Raw genomic sequence first — 18,854 nt, 5'->3', positions numbered from 1 at the left:
ATGTTCTCGTTTGTAATTTGGAAATATTGTGCCTTTTTCCGTAAATGTCTATTGTCTTTAGAGCGATCAGACATTTTGGGAAAGGTGGCCTGTCATCTTTAAGAGCAAAATCAGGCTTTTTCAAAACAATGGTGTATCTTTACTATGAATGCAATGTCTGATGCCTCAGTTGATTTAGAGTTACTGTTAAACAATGAAGCTCGTGCCAAAATGAAAGTCCAGCAACATGATTGGATTCTGACCCAAAATAAATGTCTCAATTATAAGGATTTTGATCTAGCGCTATTTGGGCACAAGCAATGTAGAACAATGTCTGATTATTTGGCCAAATTTCCTTGTTCAAAGACTCGTCAGAAGTTTCTCCGTTTTCGGTTGAACCTTTGGCCGACATTAGATGTTCAGGCTTGCAGAAATCAAATTAGGCAATCAGAAAATGTATGTCGCTTTTGTAAGAATGTTGACGAAAAAGAAACGTTGGAACATTGTTTAGTCTTTTGTACAAATTTAACCACTATTCGGCAAAAATGCTTTGGAAATTTTTTTGAAGACCAAAATGCACATATTAATAAGAACTTGTGGCATTGTATCTTTTCATCAACTGCCTTAAGGACCAAAATCGCAATTGTACGATTTTTGGATGAAATATTTAGTGTATACTCATAATTAGCGTAATTGAGTTACACTAATTTTGAATTTTGAACCGTGGTGAATGAACAAACTGCAAATTTGCTTTTATGAATTGTAGTGTTTTGATATTGTGATATCTCTTGATATTTGAAAGGCTGATTTTATTAACCATATAAATAAAAAAAAATATTAAAAAAAACATTTTAGTGATGGCCCCCTCCCACTGTTCTCGTTCTCCCCACTTGTCACCTCCAATATCCCCTTTTAGTAACCTCACCTTATGTTTTTAAATGATGAGCTCTCCATCCTGCATGGCATGCAGGGCCGCGGAGATACCAGTTACTTCACTGGTTTGAAGGTATTGGAGGAGTTCCGGAGGAATATTGACTCCGGGGTTTATAAAGTTCAAAGAGTTCAATATGTCCGATGTTCACTCTTGTTCCATTCCCTTGTTGAATTGCAGCTGGTTCAAAAGAATGTTGCCTGGAGGCAGCTGATGGCGTTCAGGTAAGAGTCTGTATTACCCAACACTGTCCGGTAAAAGTTGCATGAGTTTAACTTGTTGTTTTCTCTCCCTTTGTAGGTGCGGCATATGAAGATGAGGCGTATTAAAGGGTAATCCCTCCGGTGGTAAATCAGGTAAGCCTATGGTGGTAAGAGATTGTATTTGTCGGCTATCTTGGCTCACCTTGTTGTTTCTTTTGTTTTTCCCCAGGTGCTGGAGTTCGACGAAGAAGATGATGGAGGCTGCGCCGAGTCGAAAGATGCTGTGGACTGGTGAGTATAATGCAGCACTGCTGCTGGCGATGCGACGCGTGCTGGAATAATGTCCTTTCCAGGCTGGGAGACGTGCTGGATCCGGAATCAGGTAAGGAATTAAAATAATGATCTAACCTTTTCTTCCTTTTCCCCCTTTTTCTAGGAGCTCAGGATTCGAGGCGGGCGTGGCAGAAGACTGGATGCTGACTTGCAGGCACGGTGAGTGTTACGCTGCAGGATGCAGAATAACGCGAAGCGTGTGCTGCTGTTCGGGCGTGGTTTAAATAGCCTCCAAAGTAGTTGCAGGTAAGAAGTTCCCCAGAACCACACCCGAGTAAAAAATAGTCCCTGTAACAAAATAGTCCCATCCAGGCCTCACGTTGGCTTGGATTCATTTGCAGCATGGTCTGCATGAGGTAAGTAATGTCTATGAGCCTGGCGCCTATGGCGCCAGGACTGGTTTCTAAAATGAGCCTGGCACCTAAGGCGCCAGGACTGAACCCAAACAGCCCCCAGTCGGGGCTGTTGGGGTTTTAACAAGTATCTGGATGCCTGCTCCCGGGGCTGATGGACTCGATCGGGATGCCCGGGGGATGGCATCATGACACGTGGTCCGACGCCAACTCACCTTCCTGTAGGATCTCCAGGGCCTACGACCTCTTGTCCGGTAGGAAGTCCAGCAGGGGAGCGATCTTGTACCACAGCTCCCTGTCGTAGCAGGCCACAATCGCTAGGGCGTTGGCCGCCTTAATTGTCGTCGCCACAGTCGAGATGAGTCGTCCCATGGCGTCTAGCTTCTTTCCCTCGCCATCAGGTGGGGTGGTCAAAGTTGAGGATGACGCGCCCACCGCCTTCTTCTTGGCCGCCGCCGAGACGACCGAATCCGGGGTCGGCTGTGCCCTAAGGCACAAAGGGGCGGAATAGGGGACCCGGTACTTCTTCTCGTACCGGTCCCTCTTGGCAGGCGTCGTGGACAGGTTTTTTCAGGAGAGCAAGTCCCTCCTCCCAAATGTCATCAATCAATGGTACCGCGAGGACCGTCTTCCTCTTGGCCTTGCGCCGCTGATAGAGGAAACCTTCCTTCTTCTGTTCCTCAGGGCAGAGCTGAAAAAGCTCGGATGCCCTTGCAATCATGGCGTAGAAGGAGCCAATTTTGTCGGGCGGGGAGGCCCGAGGGAGTGGTGATGGAAGGCCCATCCCGTCGTCACCACCGTCATCATCCGTCCCCGTCGTGGCTCTTTCCGTTCCCGTGTCATCCCTAGGCTCAGGGGAAGGAGATGAAGGCTGAGCGGGCCGCAAGGGCTGGAAAGGCGGGGGGGTGTGCACTCTCCTCCGTTTGTTTGGAGGGCTTCCCGACGGGCCCAGTTCTGTTGGGTCGTCCGTTGGGGTGAGGGGCAATCTCGTCCTTATCTCCGTGCATAAGGTTTGTATTGCCATCAAAATGGCCACTGAGTGGTCCTGACGCTCGGGTACTGGCTACGACGGGCGCGACGGTTGCTCCTCCTCCATGGGAGTCTCATCGGCACCGCCGTTGCTCTCTTTGTCCGCCTCCTCGGGGTTCCCCCCGTGGGACCGGACCTCCTCGAACCTCTTGTTGAGGCCCTTCACGACTTCAACCAGCTCCTCCTCAGAGGCTGTATCCGTGTCCGTGACGGCCACCGCCCCCCTGTTACGCTCACCTGGCTCCCACAGGGGCGTCGATCTGAACTGGACAGCTGCGGTCTCCACCAATGTGACACGTAGTGCCGAGATGACGGATTGGACTGGCCCACCTAGCCTCGTTTGCTTGGCCCGTAGGAATATTCTTCTGCAAATGGAGAAAGGGAATTAACCACCCGTGGAGTTGAGCATTAACCCCCCCCCCCCACTCCCGCCGTTCTCCCCAATGATCACCTTTGATGTCCCCTGTTATAGTCTCACCTGATGGTTTGGAAAGATGACTCTCCATCCTGCATTGAGCCCAGGGGCGCGTAGATAACCAGTTGCTTCACTGGCTCGAAGGAATTGGTGAGTTCCAGAACAATATTGACTCTGAGATCCCCAGCAAGACGCTGTAAGTATGTAGTTCGTAAGAGTTCAAATGTCTGACTTTCACACTGTCCGATTCCTTGCAGGTTGCAGCTTGACCCTAGCGAAGAGTTTGTCGTGGCAACCGGTAATGTTCAGGTAAGGAATTGTATTATCCAACACAGTTCGATAAAATATTGTCAATATGTAACCTGTTGCTTTCTCCCTTATTCAGGTGCTGAGAGAAAGTATGAAGTCTCGGGGAATAATGCCTCCGGCGGTAAAATCAGGTAAGTCTATTGTGGTGAGGAGGTTTCCCCTTGTTTGTCCCTTTGTTTCCCCTTGCTGTCCTTTTGTTTCCCCTTAGGGGCCGGGGTTCGGCAAGGATGCAGTGGAAGCTGCGCCGACCCATGAAGAGGAATAGTACCCCCGGTGGTAAAATCAGGTAAGTCTATGGGGGGTAACTAAAATTGCCTCTCTGTATTCCCTTGGCTCCCCTTGCTGTTATTGTCTTCCCCTTAGGTTCCGGAGTGCGGCGGGAACATGCAGAAGGATGTGGTGGAATGTGAAGATGCTGCGAAGGCCGGTGAGGTCAGCGCGGCGCTGCAGCAGGCGAGGCGACGCGCATAACATAACTTCTTTCTTCCAGCTCGAAAACGCAATGGATCGGGAATTCAGGTAAGGATCAAAGGTATTGCTCTTGTTCTGACCTTTTCTCCTTCTTTCTCCCTTTTTCTAGGAGCTCCAGACTCGAGGCGGGCATGGCAGAAGACTGGATGCAGACTTGCAGGCATGGTGAGCCTTACGCTGCTGGATGCAGAATAACGCGAAGCGTGTGCTGCTCTTCGGGCGTGGTTTAAATAGCCTCCAAAGTAGTTCCAGATAAGTATTCCTCCTCAGCCCCACCCGAGTAAAAAATAGTCCCTAGGTAAAGTAGTCCCTTTCAAGCCTCTTTTGGCTTGGAGCTCTTGCAGCATGGTCTGCATCAGGTAAGTTTGCAGCATGGTCTGCATCAGGTAAGTTTTAATCTATGAGCCTGGTGCCTATGGCACCAGGACTGACTCTCCATATGAGCCTGGCGCCATAGACGATAGGACTGCACCCAAAAAGCCCCTAGCAGGGGTTGTTGCGCTTGCTTGGAATAACTTGATGCATGCTTCCGGGGTTGCTGGACTTGATCTGGGTCCCCGGGGGTAGGCATCATGACACCCCCCCTCTTTTTCCACCGGGGTCTTCACGGGAGTCTTATCGATGGGCTGAAAAGAGGATTCCCTCTGTGGCGGCAGGGAAACTCTGGGCCTCCGAGTTCGCCTCCAATGGGTTAGCCTCCACAGGCTTCGCCAGGGCCGCTGCGACTCCCTCAATAGATGCCTTCACCAGGTGAATCAAGGCCTTCACCACCTTGGGCGGGCTTGAGGCCTTCACCTTGGGGGGGAGGGGTCACCGCCTCACTCCCCCTCGGCTGATCCCTTCGAGATCGACCGGGGCCTCTCTAGAAGCTTAACCGGGTTCTCGGATTTTCTCTTCCCCGAGCCAGAGCGCTGGCTTGTGGTTGATGGCGTTGGTGAAAGTGCGCCCTGCCTGGCAGCCGAGGAGCCCGACCCTTCGGCACTCCTGGTGCCCACGGACTCTCGTTGCTTTGCCTTCTGTTGGGCCCCCATCGCCGGGGCGCCCTCACAGGACTTAGAAGACCGCTCGGACTTCTTCTTCTTCTCACCTGCTGGGCCCTTCTCCAGCAGCTGGCATGGCGGGTCCGACGATCCCTCATAGTCCGTTCTGACAGGTTCTTGCAAAACGCACAGTCCTTTTCCACGTGCGTCTTGTCTTCGTGAAGGCAGTAGAGACATCTCAAATGCTCATCCTCTTTGAAAACATTCTGTAATCCGCATCCTGGGCAGTTCCTGGACAGCTTGGATCTGGGTGTTGAGCAGGGGAGTTGCTAGGTCTGGAAAAGACCCGGGGCTAAGCTGATGTCGGAACTGTTGGGACTGGGGGCTAGCTAGTCTTTTGGCTGTAGCTCCTGAGATTCTATCTGGGGCTACAACCAAAAGATCAGGGGCTACAGCCCCCTTAGCCCCCCCTAGCAACGCCCCTGGTGTTGAGCTTCCCTTGTCCTGGGCCATGTCCACGAGGTAGGCCTCAGATCTTCTGGAATCCTCCAAGAAGCGCAACTCGACGAAAACTTCGCCCTTGAGGGGCGTAGAAAATTCCGAAACGGGTCTGAGTTGATCGGAAGTAGAAACGGTGGAGCTTGAGGCTCGATTGACCGAAAAAATTAGATAAAACTCCTTGAAAAAAACCCAAAACGCAGTAAAAGCTCGAGAGCTATAGCACGAGGACTCCCAACACTTGAGCGTGCGGTAAAAATCTGAGGATGGCTGCCAGGGGCGGGGCTTAGGGAGAGGGCAGTGATTGGCTGGGGGCAGTATGACCCAGAGACCAGTGATTGGTTACTACTAAGAAAGACAGATCAGAAACGAAACTGATACTGATTTTTCTTTACCGAGGATTCCCAGCCTGACGATGGGGAATATTCATGAGCATGTGAATCCATGCCAGACCCCATGCTGGAGAAGTTCAGAAATCAGTGAAGAGGTGCAATATCTGCCACCCATTTGGAGGGTGGCACAGCCCTGTCCTTTAGTCCAGAACCACCATGATGTTTTTCACCGTTGAGCCTCGACTTGTGTGACCTACTTGCAGTGATAGGGAGGATGAGCAGGCTGCCGTTTCAGGGATCTGGAAGGATAATGGGGAAACATCAACACCATCATAAGATGGATTTCAACTGCTGCACTGGCTGAGATAACTGTTTGGTAGCTTCTGTTCATCCCCCATCCCAATTCAAAACTGGAGATGTTGATCCCAGCGTCACTAGCACAGAAAGACAGCATTGCCCGTGATCAGCCTAAGACAAATTGTTTAATGACAGTGATAAGCAAGAGCAGCAGTTCAAGTGTTGTTGAAATTCTGTTGGTGTGCCTGTGTCCTGCAGTAACAGTGTAAAATGCCTTATTGAGATTTGGTAATGGTGTTTTGCAATATGTTCACCATGTGAAGGCACTCAGCTCAGACTTGAGAGTGGGTTCATCAAGGAACTCCTCTTCCTTCAGACGCATGTCTCATAAGAAAAACATACCAACTGCTTGTTTGTGTGTGTGTGTCTGTGTGTATGTCTCCTTCCCTGCGAGAGCACATCAAAGTGTATACACCCCCCATTTCCTACAGGAATACATCAGAAATTGTGGGTGCTCCCCCTCGCCTGCAGGAGGGCAGCAAACATTTGGTGTATGTCTCCACCCCTGCTGAGTGCAACAAACATTATGTGCGCGTGCCACCTTCTCTTGTATGTGCGCATCCTTGTAGTAATGCAGCAAATATTGTATGTGTGTTAGTCACTCAGCCAATTCACTTGGTACAGTAATATGGCCGAGTAGGAAAACTTCTCATGTACCCATGTGCTATATTTACATCATTCACATACAAAACGTAGCAGGATTGTTACTTCACACTCTGGAGCATCAAGAAAATGCTATCGCCCTCACCAACATCAGTCGCCTTCAATCACCAACATAGCGTAATTTAAATGTTCCGACCTTAATCAAGTATTATCCATTAGAACAGTAGCCACCACCCACACTGCACCACCCTAGCTGAACTGCCATCCAATGGGATAGGGGTCTTCCTCTGACTCGTCTATGAGTGACTGCAGACATTGAGGAGACGTTTGCTGTCCTTGTAAAAGCAGCCTGACCTTGCCATAGTCTGTTGGGACATGGTGATCATTCATTTTCATGAATGTTAGTTGTTCATTATGAGGTACAGAGACTTCTGTTGTCAGACACAATTGGTCAAGCAGCACTAAAAAAAGTTCTGATTGCACCCTAGCTGGTGGGCAGTTTAGGATATTGATATCTGTGTGTGTTGCCAAGTGCTGCTGGCCACAAAGACAACTTGGAGAACCAACAACGCAATGGGCAATGGTCCTTTCCAGGCTGGCATGTGTCACTTAAACATGCCTCCACCATCTGTGCACACCCAGGCCCAGACATATTGAAGAATGCAGAATCAGGAAGGCACTCCTATGGGTGTGTGTGTGTGTTGTGAGGTACCAGAGTAAGGAGACGGACACAGTCTTAGTTGGTTCACAATTACTTTATTTAGATAATAAGAGGCTTGAGAAAAAGGCTTCACTATTCCTAACTTTATGAGGAGTTTCCCTGCTTCAACAATACGAACTAATGAGACACGGTCGTCAGGATGTCCAAACAAAATGTGCAAAACCTATTCTGGCCCTCACACTCAAGTATTCAACCCTACTACACGGGACAATAATATAATACGTTGGCTACTTTCCTGCTGCTGTTTTTCTCCTTTGGTCTCTCACTGCCTATTTGGTTCAGTGATGCCCCTGTACTGTTCTCCGGTAAGTGATCTTCTTCGTAGTCTTTTAATGCCAGGGGAACAATCCCTTCCCTTGACTTCCAATGCCAGGGGAACAATCTTTTCCTTGGATGCCAGGGGAAAAAAACACCTTCACTGGACGTCCAATGCCAGGGGAACAACCCCTTCTTCTGACTTCCAATGCCAGGGGAACAATCTTTTCCTTGGATGCCAGAGGAAAAAAACACCTTCACTGGACGTCCAATGCCAGGGGAACAATCCCTTGCTCTGACTTCCAATGCCAGGGGAACAATCTTTTCCTTGGATGCCAGAGGAAAAAAACACCTTCACTGGACGTCCAATGCCAGGGGAACAATCCCTTCCTCTGACTTCCAATGCCAGGGGAACAATCTTTTCCTTGGATGCCAGGGGAAAAAAACACCTTCACTGGACGTCCAATGCCAGGGGAACAATCCCTTCCTCTGACTTCCAATGCCAGGGGAACAATCTTTTCCTTGGATGCCAGAGGAAAAAAACACCTTCACTGGACGTCCAATGCCAGGGGAACAATCCCTTCCCTGGACTTGGGTTCCGTTACTCCACTGTGCGTTTTGTTCCCAGCAATGTTTTTTTTACTAGTTACTTTATGCTAACCAGTATGGGCCTGTTACGTTTTTTGGCCTTCACTGTGTGTAGTTGACCCACAGCTCTGTTATACATAAATAATTGGATGTGAGTAAGAATTAGCAAGTTGTTTTGAATAATTATTACTTACTGTCTCATTCCCCAGCTTCTGGGAAGCTCTGTATGGTCCTTTTACCAAGTATTGGCCACTTATTTCCTAGAACCACTAGGAAGAGGAAGAGTGTGGTGTCTTTCCTTCTTTACGGGCACACACATAGCGTGTAAATCATATCCATTCCTTTCTAGGATTGTGCGTGTTGGTTTAAACAAAAGGCCGCTTTTCCCTTCCCCAATTGTACCTTTTCACCTCAGTGGTGCGGCCCGTGTCCTCTCTCAGCTGGTTGCGGTAGCGGGGTATTGCCGTGGGCCACCGCTGACCAGTTTCTATTTCGCCAGGCTGCCGCTGTCTCTCTTCAGCGAGGCCACCTCCAGTGACCTGGGCTCCCTGCCTCAGCTGCTGGACGAGTAATAAAGCCCGGTGCCACCCGCTGTATGCAGCTCTCGGCGGACAAAGGAAGATAGGGTTCAGCCTCTCTGATGTGTCGGCTCTTTGATGACATTAGGGGTCATTACGAGGTTGGAGGTAGCCATGGCGCTATTAGCACCATGGCTACCCCCTTATCGCATACCGGGTCCAGGTTCCCTGAATGGGGATTATGAGATCCATTCAAACCTTGGAGGACCCGGTATTTCCCCATTCAAGGAACCCATCCCCATTCGAGCTCCCATAGGGCTCAATGGGAATGGGGACCATGCTAACAACGGGCCCGTTATTAAGGGGCCCATTGTTAGCATGCTGGTCCTTTAGTGGATCCCACTAAAGGAGCCTGGTAAAACCAGCCGCCCTTAGCGGGACCCGCTAAAGGACCTTGCAATGCGGCAGAAGGGGTTAACGGCACAGGCACCTTTACCGGCGCTGTTAACCCCTTACCGCCAACCTTGTAATGACCCACATTCTCTCCAGCTAATAACGCAGGCACTCTCCCGTGTATATGTGTCCGCCTCCGTATAAACGCTGAAGTTGCCTTGAGAAGCTGGAGACGGTGCCACTGCGGGAAGCCCTGGTTTCTGCAGTCGCCTGAGCTCCCGCAGCAGTACCCCGCCCAGCTCTGCTTTTCAAAACTGGTTTCTTTTTTCTTGTGCTCCGCTCCCCTCTTTACCACTTCTTTTCTATGGGACTCTCGAGAATGCCACTTACAACACCACCCACCGGTTACATTTGTCGTAGTTTTCCTCCCACAAAGCTCTTTCAGCCCTGCAAGTGTCTTCCAACCGGATACTTCCTTGCTGCCACTTCCACTTAGTGACTTTCCTTTTGTCGTTTGCTTCCTCTTGAACCTCTTCTTTTCTCCAAACCATCATTTATGTCACTACTGCTACTACAACACCTCCAAATGCTTCCATGACCACTGCCAATGCTACTCTGTTCAAACATACTCTCTACTCCTGATTTTAGGACAATGGGCAACAACTCGAAATTTGCTCAGACTACTCCAGCACCTCCGTGTAGGGCCTCCTTGTCCCAGTACTACAGATATTTATTATGGGTGTCAATTTCTTTAAACATCGGTTTTGATGTGTCCTAGGCATTGTCGAAGGAGGGAAAAGGTAGACGATCATTTTATTACCTCCTGGTTTTGGGATGGGGTTCTGTCTGCTGAAAAAAGGGACGTATCCTTTTGGTTCGTCATAGTGAGTTTCACACCGTCTTACCATGCCAATGTTTTTCTAACCGCAAGAACTACTGCATCATACAACTTAGTCACAGCCTTGCATGGAAAGTAATTCCACTGGGAATTTGCCAGAGGGCATCAGCACTTGCCATCATCTACCTAGAACCTAGAACAAAGGCATTTGGCAGCATTGCCAGCAGTTTGGCATTCAGCAGACATGGCCACTGATCACTATGATAACATTTCTGGGTGCACTCTAAATTCTTCCCGTTTTCACTACTACAGCGTTGTTTGTTGTTAGGAATACTTTGCTGTGGACTTAACACACCACCTGCCTAACAGTGCATGACGGTGCCTGCATGCTGCTGAGTGTTTACTGATTCCTAAGAGAATTTTGCTCTGCAGTTTGGTCCCAATCTTGGGCATGATGTTGCTTCATATGGTCAAGCTTTAATGAGCTACCCAGATTTATTTATTTTATTTATTTTTGCATTTGTAAAGCGCCTAGCAGCCCAGAGGCATCGTGGCGCTGTTTCAAGAAAGTGTCAAGAAATGCAAGTTTTACATGTATCAGGTGCTCAGCGTGAGATCAAGGGTAAGAGTTATACAAATAGTCTTGTTTTGATTGCTTTTCTGAAGGCAGTGTGGGAATCCATATTTCTGATTGTGAGAGGGAGTAGGTTCCAGTTGGTGGCTGCTAGCACCGGGAAGCTTGAGCCGCCTGCGCAAGCTTTGATGCTTTTGGGAATAGCGAGCCGGTTGGTGTGGCTGGCTCTGGTGAGTCTGTTCGAGGGAGACGCTGAGAATCTCTGAGCGAGGTATCGTGATGCGGTATCATGGAGACATTTGTGAGTAAGTGCGAGAATTTTAAAGAGGATGCGTTCCTTCACGGGAAGCCAATAGACCGTTTTCCTCGTGGCTGAGATATGATCTCTTCTGGAGTTGCCTGTGGCTGCTCTCAGGGCATTGTTTTGCACTGTCTGTTTGGAGTTTCCTGATGTTCTTTGCTGATGTGCCTAGTAGAAGCGCGTTGCAGTAGTCGAGGCGGGATCCAATGATTGCTCTGGCGATGGTGAGGGAGTTTTGTTGCGTTAGGAAGAGTCTGGCGGCTGTGATAAGTTTAGAATGGTAAGCAGCTGCTGACGAAATTGCGTCTACCTGTCTCGTCATGGTGAGATTAGAATCCAGATAGACCCCAAGTGTTTTGACTGCCTGGGATAAAGGGATGCGAGTGTTGTCGATGAGAAAGGAGTCATATTGTGAACCCATCTTTTTGATTATGTTCGGAGAGCCAATGATTATGAGTTCGGCCTTTTCGCTGTTCAGACAGAGCCTGTTTTCCGCCATCCAAGACTGAATGGTGGCGTAGATGTTATTGAGGGTTGTCTGATCCGCATCGTAGTCTCCCGTGAGAGGAATAAGGACCTGCGTGTCGTCAGCGTAATTGGTGTATGTGATCAAGATAGTGGAATAGTGACCTTGTGAAGAGGTTGTACAGGTTGGGTGAAATGCAGGATCCTTGTGGAACTCCACATTTGATTAGGTGGGGTTGTGCGCAGGCCTGGTCTGAAAAGACCTTCATGACTTTACCGCTGAGGAAGGAGGAGATCCATGCTGTGGCGTTGGGTGAGAAGTTGCCGGCAGTTGTGAGATGGTGGCAAAGGGCGTCGTGGTCAACCAGGTTGAATGCCGCAGATAGGTCAAGAAGTAGTAAAAGGGCGGGTTTGCCTGCGTCCCTGAGGTCATCTATTTGGTTCTTGAGGTCCAGGAGAGTGGTTTCTGTGCCGTGGTTGGGAAGAAAGCCTGACTGTCGCATACCAAGTAGGTGATGGGTGTCCAGATATTTCTGGACTTGAAGGTATGCTGCTTTATCCAGGATTTTCAGAAGGCAGATTGATGTCTGGCTTCCCATATGACACAGATTGCAGGGAGCAGATGCAGCTCTTCACCCCCCAAACAAAATATCTCAACACATAGGAAATATGCTGTGGGCCTGCAGTACAGGCAATAGCTGCCATTAATTGTTGGGCAGAGGCAGAAGGGGGGGAAACATGGCACTCCACAAGGCAAGCAGGTGTCATTTGTTGCTGGAATAGCCTGGTCCGTACTGCCGCTGCTTGTCAACAATATACCCCAATGGCACTCTGATATTTCCGACTAGATGTCACAAATAGAACGTATACAGGATGAATTTTTGTGGAATATCAGCACTATGATTGCATGCTTGGGTTGTGCTGGCAGGCACCGTTTTAGAGTTTGCTTGCTTCTCCATCAGTACTTTTGGCTCAGAGCTGGAGCTGGGGCTGGGGCTGGTGCTGGACTCCATATTGATGTGTTAGGATAGGTCTCTCTGCCTTCTCTTATGACAAGGTAAGCTGTGGTCAACCTATTGCTCTTCATCGCCATCATCAGATTCATAGGTCACAGGAGTGGAAGGGCCGAGGAGAGATGCGCTGGCACTATGCACACAAGCTTATACTACCATCATCCTCCATTGATCTATGGCATGCAGGTTATAAAGATGGCAACATTTTCATCTTCCCCAGTAGCCAGTGGGGGAGCTAAAAGCCTAAATGACCACTTAAGAAAAGCTATCAGTTTACTTTCCCAGTTGCAGCAGGCCCCCCTCCCCCTCCTCCTCTCCACATGTGTGTTTGTGTTTGGTGGAAGCAAGGGGTGGCATTTCAGTGGAAAGTATGTTGAAAACCCCAATTCTGTCTCTGTGTGCCTGGTTTTGTTTGTGATGATAAATCTGACAATTTGTGACCTTTTAGAAAATATTTGTTAAGATTAGTTAACTCCGCCTGCTATACCGCGATAACATGATATACCGTCATTTGGCAAGAAGTTTATCGTACCGTTATAAAACTAATACCGTGACACCCCTAGCTGGCAGTGCTGAGGATTAATTGGACCTGCTTCCCCTGACCTACCGCTGAGCGGCAACTCCAAACCCTTCTCATTATCAACATGCCCTTCCAAAAAGTGATTCAGTTGCCGTCACCTCTGCTAACAACTCACAGACTCAAATATTGGGTAGTTTCATGGTCTATTACAAAATGGAACATGAACTACATGCCCACTTGTGCCACACTCAGATAAGAGGGAAGGGGAACCTTTGGCTGACAGCAGCCAAGCAAGTGATGATATGAAAAGTGCCAGTAGCCACCACACTCGGAGGTTCAATGCTGCAAGCACTTGTAGCCAATGTTGATGTGCTACTTCTGGTTGCTACTTTTTGCTCTACTATGCTGCCACCCATGAGTCATGCATCCCAAATAATTGGAGCAACAACGGTTCTATAGTTAATTATGCAACATTTCCACAGATTCCTCTGTCCTTCCCACATTTGGCTGCTGACCTTGTGTGTGTGCTCAATCAAGTTGTATGTGAGCATGCATTCAATCAAGCTGCCCCAGCGCAAATTCCTCCTCTGTCCAGGCATTTGGTGTGTTGGCTTACACACCCAATCTCGGTGCCACTTATGCTACTGCTTCAGTCAAAGAAAAGAGACATCTCCGTAGTATTTACAGTATAACTTACCTTTGTTTAAGAATTGTACGCTATTTGTATTTTATATTGTATTGATTTATAAAGCACCTTACGCCAAAGCGCTGTACAAAGAACAACATGATACATAAAACATGAACGATAAACTGTTGAAGCATAACAATATGAATCAATCAAACAACAAAACAATGGAAAGAGCAATTAACTGAAAGGGAAGGGGGGAAGTAGAAGGGGTTAGGGGACTCAAGGAGGAGGATGGAGTACCTTTTGAGCTGTAGCAATGTACACAATTCAGAACACGTGAATATTTGTAACGCACCTGAGCTCCCACTGATGGAGACTTCTCTCCCTTCTGTGTGGATGTGGTCCATGAAACCCGTCTGTGATGCAATATTGAAGGACGAAACTATGGGTGGACAAGAAGAAAATGATGAAAACGGTTAGATTTCAAATAACGTTTCCGTAGCATCAGATAGACAATGTGACCTTTTTGCTTCTCTCCGTTCATGGACCTCAGGTGTGTTCGTTTTACTTTTTTTTTACTAAGTCCTACTATACATATTTTCTTCACTCTTCTTCAAGCATCTCTTATTAATTAAATCAATCATGAATTGCATTTGGAGGTACGTTGGCGGATGCGCTTTGCTTCTTGTTTCCCTGTACAGGTTGTTCTGGGGCATTTATATTCCCCTTCAAACCATTATATTTTAGAGGTTTAACATTTGCTATCAATAATTTGTAGATATACAAGCTGTACAACAGCCCCGCCATCCCTCCATCATCGCCCATTTGCTCTCTGAGGTTAAGAAGCGCTCCAGAAATGTATATTTAAATCTAGACATTAATACATCTGTACATTTCACAGATGGCAACGATGTGGTGCATTTACCCTCCCCCTTCCTATCATTGAAAAACCGTATCTCTCTGCAAGAAATGGCAGCTGTGTTAACGGCTGGCCTAAAGAGCTGGTGATCAGACCTTGTCAATCAATGTGTATTAAAGAGTGGAGAATTAACATTTACAAACCTGTCTTTTGGAATCTGTAATGATCGATAAAGCTATGACTTAAAATGGCACCATGATGTGCCTTGCTTGGAATACCATGATCCTTCAGGAAACGAAGGACTGGGCCAATTTGTTTTTGACACAGCTCCCAATCTACCTAACTCTTGGAGTTTTTTATTCATTCAGAAAGGATTCCATGTGAGGGCTCTTCCATGCTTAGCACTGATTGCGACTGCAACAGGAGCTGGCATGTGACCGGCTCTTTGTTTCACCCTTCCCGGCACATTTGTCATCTGCCAAGTCTTACATGAATGCTGCACTTAGCTGTTTGGGAGAAGAGAAACCGATTTCTTTTTCCTCAAGCCTACACCCATTGCTTCATTCTTGCTCGTTCTTTCCACTATTCATGTTCCTTCTTTTACTAGTTTGTTTTTCCTCTCTTTCTGATCATGTTCATCACTTTTCCGTATGCTTTACCTTCTCTCTTATGCTCAGTCTTCCTTTCATTGCTCTATTGTTTCTTTCATACACTCACTATTCACTCATCTTTGTTTCCCTTTCTTGCGCTTTGTCTATTTCTTGATTTCGACCTTTTGATTTTAATATTTCCTGTTATTCTTTCTTGGTCACTTTACATAACTTCCCTATTTCTCCTTTGTTCACTTTCCTTACTGTCTATCATTTCTTTTGTACTTTCCATTTCTCTTTCACTCTTTCCTTACTTTTGTACCCCTTGTTTCTTTTTGTCTATCCTTTCTTTCAGTCTCTTCTTCCTTACATCCCTACTCCCAGGAGAAATAAAGATTGGATAAAAAGTAAGAAAGACAGACAGAAACAGATAATTAAAAAGAGTGCACAGAGAGAAGCAAAGAAAAAGGTGAAAGATGGAGAAAGATACAGGATACGAGTTGAAGTAGAGAAAGACTTGAAAAAAATATTGCAAGAAAAAAGGAAAGAAAGGGGCAAAGAATAAAACAAAAGATGAAGACACAATGAATGGAAAAAATAAGAGAAATAAGAAGAAAGAAAATTGAAGATACATGAGCAAGAACTAGAACTACAAAATGAAATAATGAAATAAAAGAAGGAGCAAAAGATGGAAAGCAAAAGGTATGAAAGAAAGGGGGTATAGAAAGAAAGTGCATAAAGAAATAAAGAAAGATTGGTAGAAAAATGTATGGAAGGAAATGAATGGAGAGAAAGAAAAAAGAAATATGATCAATGCACAAATCATCATATTTGTGCACATGATTCTGCAATATTGCACACATAGCAACTAGAGCCATGGCTTTCATTTCAGAAAGGATGTCACCTGAAACTATATCTGCCATGTGGTCATTCAATGATCACCAAAGCATCCACCACTGCAGCCAAGTACTATGAGATGGAAAGCAAGTTCATTGAAAAATGGGCTCCTGCCTAATCTAGTTGGAGGCTTTATTTGGTTAACAAAATGCTTGTTTTGATTTATTGCTATTCTCGGAGGTGGCACTGATGTTTACCCTATTGTTTTAACAGGAAAATAATCAATGGAAGTGCCCCTTAAATGGCACTATGCAGAGGATGAGTACCTCAGGCGCATTCAGCTGGCTCCCTCTCTTTCCAACAAGCACATGGGTTGCAGCCAATACTCACCAACTAATTCACAGGAAATTCTTTAGAGAACTTCCCTAAATTCCACAAGTTCAAAAGAAGACAACTGAAAACTGCAATCCGATGCACTTCTAAATTCAATCGCTATAAAACAAAGTCCCTTGTTATTAAATGGTGCAAGACCAGGAAACAACACCACTATGTTCAAGTGATACCCTCTTTGAGGGAGAAATGAATGTCAGAAATCTAATGGGAAAAAAAACATTTGACGAGCAAGCAATGGAGGAATGACAGAGGAGAATAGGGAATAAACAGTACCCCCGATGGAAAGATGTTCACCCGCCTCAACACATACACAGCCTTCCACAGCTAACTACCCAGAGCCAGGAAGAAAGTCAATTAAATGGCAATAGTTACTGGAAACAACAAACCAGGGTCCATGTACTTGCAATTTAAAAAAAAAGAAAAAGGAGGTATACCCCTACCAGCAATATGGTGAAATGTAAAAAGAAAATAGATTCTTTAAATGTAAAGACTGTTGGTGTTCCCAATGCCTTTCATATGGCTGGGCATGGGCCAGGACAGGAGGCTATTAGTGCCCTGTCACTGTCTCATGTCCAACCCCATAAGAAAACATTAGGGAGATGTGAGGAACCTGGGGGCATCCTCACTTCTTTCTCCCCATCATCCTTTGCTCAGGAGACCAGGGAAGGGCCACCGTTCTTCCATTCCAACCCTGGGGGTGGAGATGCGAGCAATGCTCACCTGGGTAGAGGAGACTTGGTGAATGGTAGGGGGATGTCGTTAGGCGCAATGCAATATCCACCATTTCCATTCCATGATGAATCCTCAGTCCCAGCTGCATTTATGGAATATTGCTACCCCTTTTCCTCTTCCAGGGATAATATCAGAAGACATCATCAATACAGGAACACTAGGTAGAGGGCGAAGAAGAGGAGATCCACGGGCAAGACATGGGATCCCCCTTTTCTGGTGAGAACCAACCTTACCCTCCCCTTGCCTTTATAGGCTGTTGCAAAATATCTTCCTCATTCCGACATTTATAGTACTGGGAAGAAGAAAATGCGACTAAGAGTAGTGCACACTGACATGACATTTCACCACTGAGAGGAGGAAGAGGCCTACGGACTGTTGAGGGTCAGGGAACTATGGTCAGGCAAGGAGAATTAAGAACTCACACCTGCAACCTGTATAAAGGAGAAGGCAGCAGCAGAGAGGGGAACCAGCTGGGCAGGAGAGAGCCGCAAGGTGTATAAAAGGAGAAGGAAGCAGCAAAGAGGAGAACCAGCTGGGCAGGAGAGCACGGTAATCCGAGGTGGAGCATGCAGAATATGGGCCGGTGAAAAGGAAGCAAACTGCAGAGCAGCCAGAAAGACGCCAAGGCAGGTCGCAAGAGGGTCTGGAGCTGAGCAGAGCCCATTGCTGCATGTTCCCCGTTGGGAGTGGGGTACACAGAGACGCCGCCGACAGCTGCAGGAAGATCCGGGGGGAGCAAGCGCTGCTCGCCGAAGCTCCATAGGTTTGAGAGATGAGCAAGCAAGAACCCGAGAGCGAAACCAGAGCACCACGGAGAATAGCTGCACACCGGTGAGTGACAGGGAAGGTGTAATCAGGCCAGAGCACTCTAGGCGCATGGTGTAGGTAACAGCGGCTGCCGGTCAAGCGGGAATATATATATATATATATATATATATATATATATATATATATATATATATATATATATATATATATATATATATATATATATATATATGGTCTGGAGACCGAAAAGTGAACTATTGAATATCAAACAAGTGGCCAAGCATGTAACATGTTTTAAATGCTGAACTGAGGAAAAGATAGGAGAATATCGCATGAATGAAACAGAAAGTGATGTGCATTTGCGAACAAGATGAATTGAAAGAGACAGCATTTGCAAACAAAGTGAAAAGAGCAAAAAGGAAAAACACTATTGGATAGTGTGGAAGCAAGGTGCTAACCAGGAGTAATAACATGAAGGAAAGTGTGTGAGAGTCACATGCTGAGAAGTAGGAAGCCATTAAAGTGAACCAGAAAGAAAAGTGGACTTATAACACAGATGCAGAAAGGAAACCTGTGTTGTCAAGGAGAAAATTGTAAAGTGCCATGGGTTATCGGTTGCGTGACCTGTGATGGGTGGACTGTGTGGACCGACAACTGTGCCTAGACAAAGGAAACCTTCATTTAAGTAAACCAACGGAAGTCAAGAGACTGAGGCTGGTTGGCCTAAGGTGGTTCAAGTGAGATGAAGAAAAGGCAAACTAAACAAATTGATTTGACTGTGAATTTGAAGCCTGAAGAACTGCCTACTTCGGGAAGGAACCCCGTGACCGTTTTGTGGAACTTTGTTGAACTTGGGGAAGGGAACCCCAAGACAATTTTGTGGAACTGTATTGAACTTGGGGAAGGTATCCCGAGACCAGTTGGTGGAACTGTGTTGACCTTGGGGAAGCAAATCCAGAGGCTATTTTTTTGGAACTGTCTTGAACTTGGAGAGCAGAGCCAAGAACAAGCATGGAGGTGGAAGAACCTCAGAATTTCAGTTTGAACATTGTTTTTTTGGTTGTTTCG

At 46.9% G+C, this 18,854-nt stretch overlaps 1 protein-coding gene across 1 annotated transcript in view; it reads right to left on the bottom strand.

The window, feature by feature from the left end:
• LOC138510497 (zinc finger protein ZFP2-like) overlaps positions 1-18,854 on the bottom strand; it is a 303,907-nt gene that overhangs the window by 89,180 nt on the left and 195,873 nt on the right. The window contains exon 6 of the mRNA XM_069626192.1: positions 13,963-14,049. Coding sequence (XP_069482293.1) covers positions 13,963-14,049 — 87 coding nt within the window. The remainder of the gene's footprint in view (positions 1-13,962; positions 14,050-18,854) is intronic.

The sequence above is a fragment of the Ambystoma mexicanum genome, chromosome 6p (assembly GCF_040938575.1).
Source record: "Ambystoma mexicanum isolate Mex_15411 chromosome 6p, UKY_AmexF1_1, whole genome shotgun sequence".
Lineage (NCBI taxonomy): Eukaryota > Metazoa > Chordata > Amphibia > Caudata > Ambystomatidae > Ambystoma > Ambystoma mexicanum.
The sequence above is the reverse complement of the archived record's forward strand: the minus strand, read 5'-3'. Positions and strand labels throughout refer to the sequence as shown.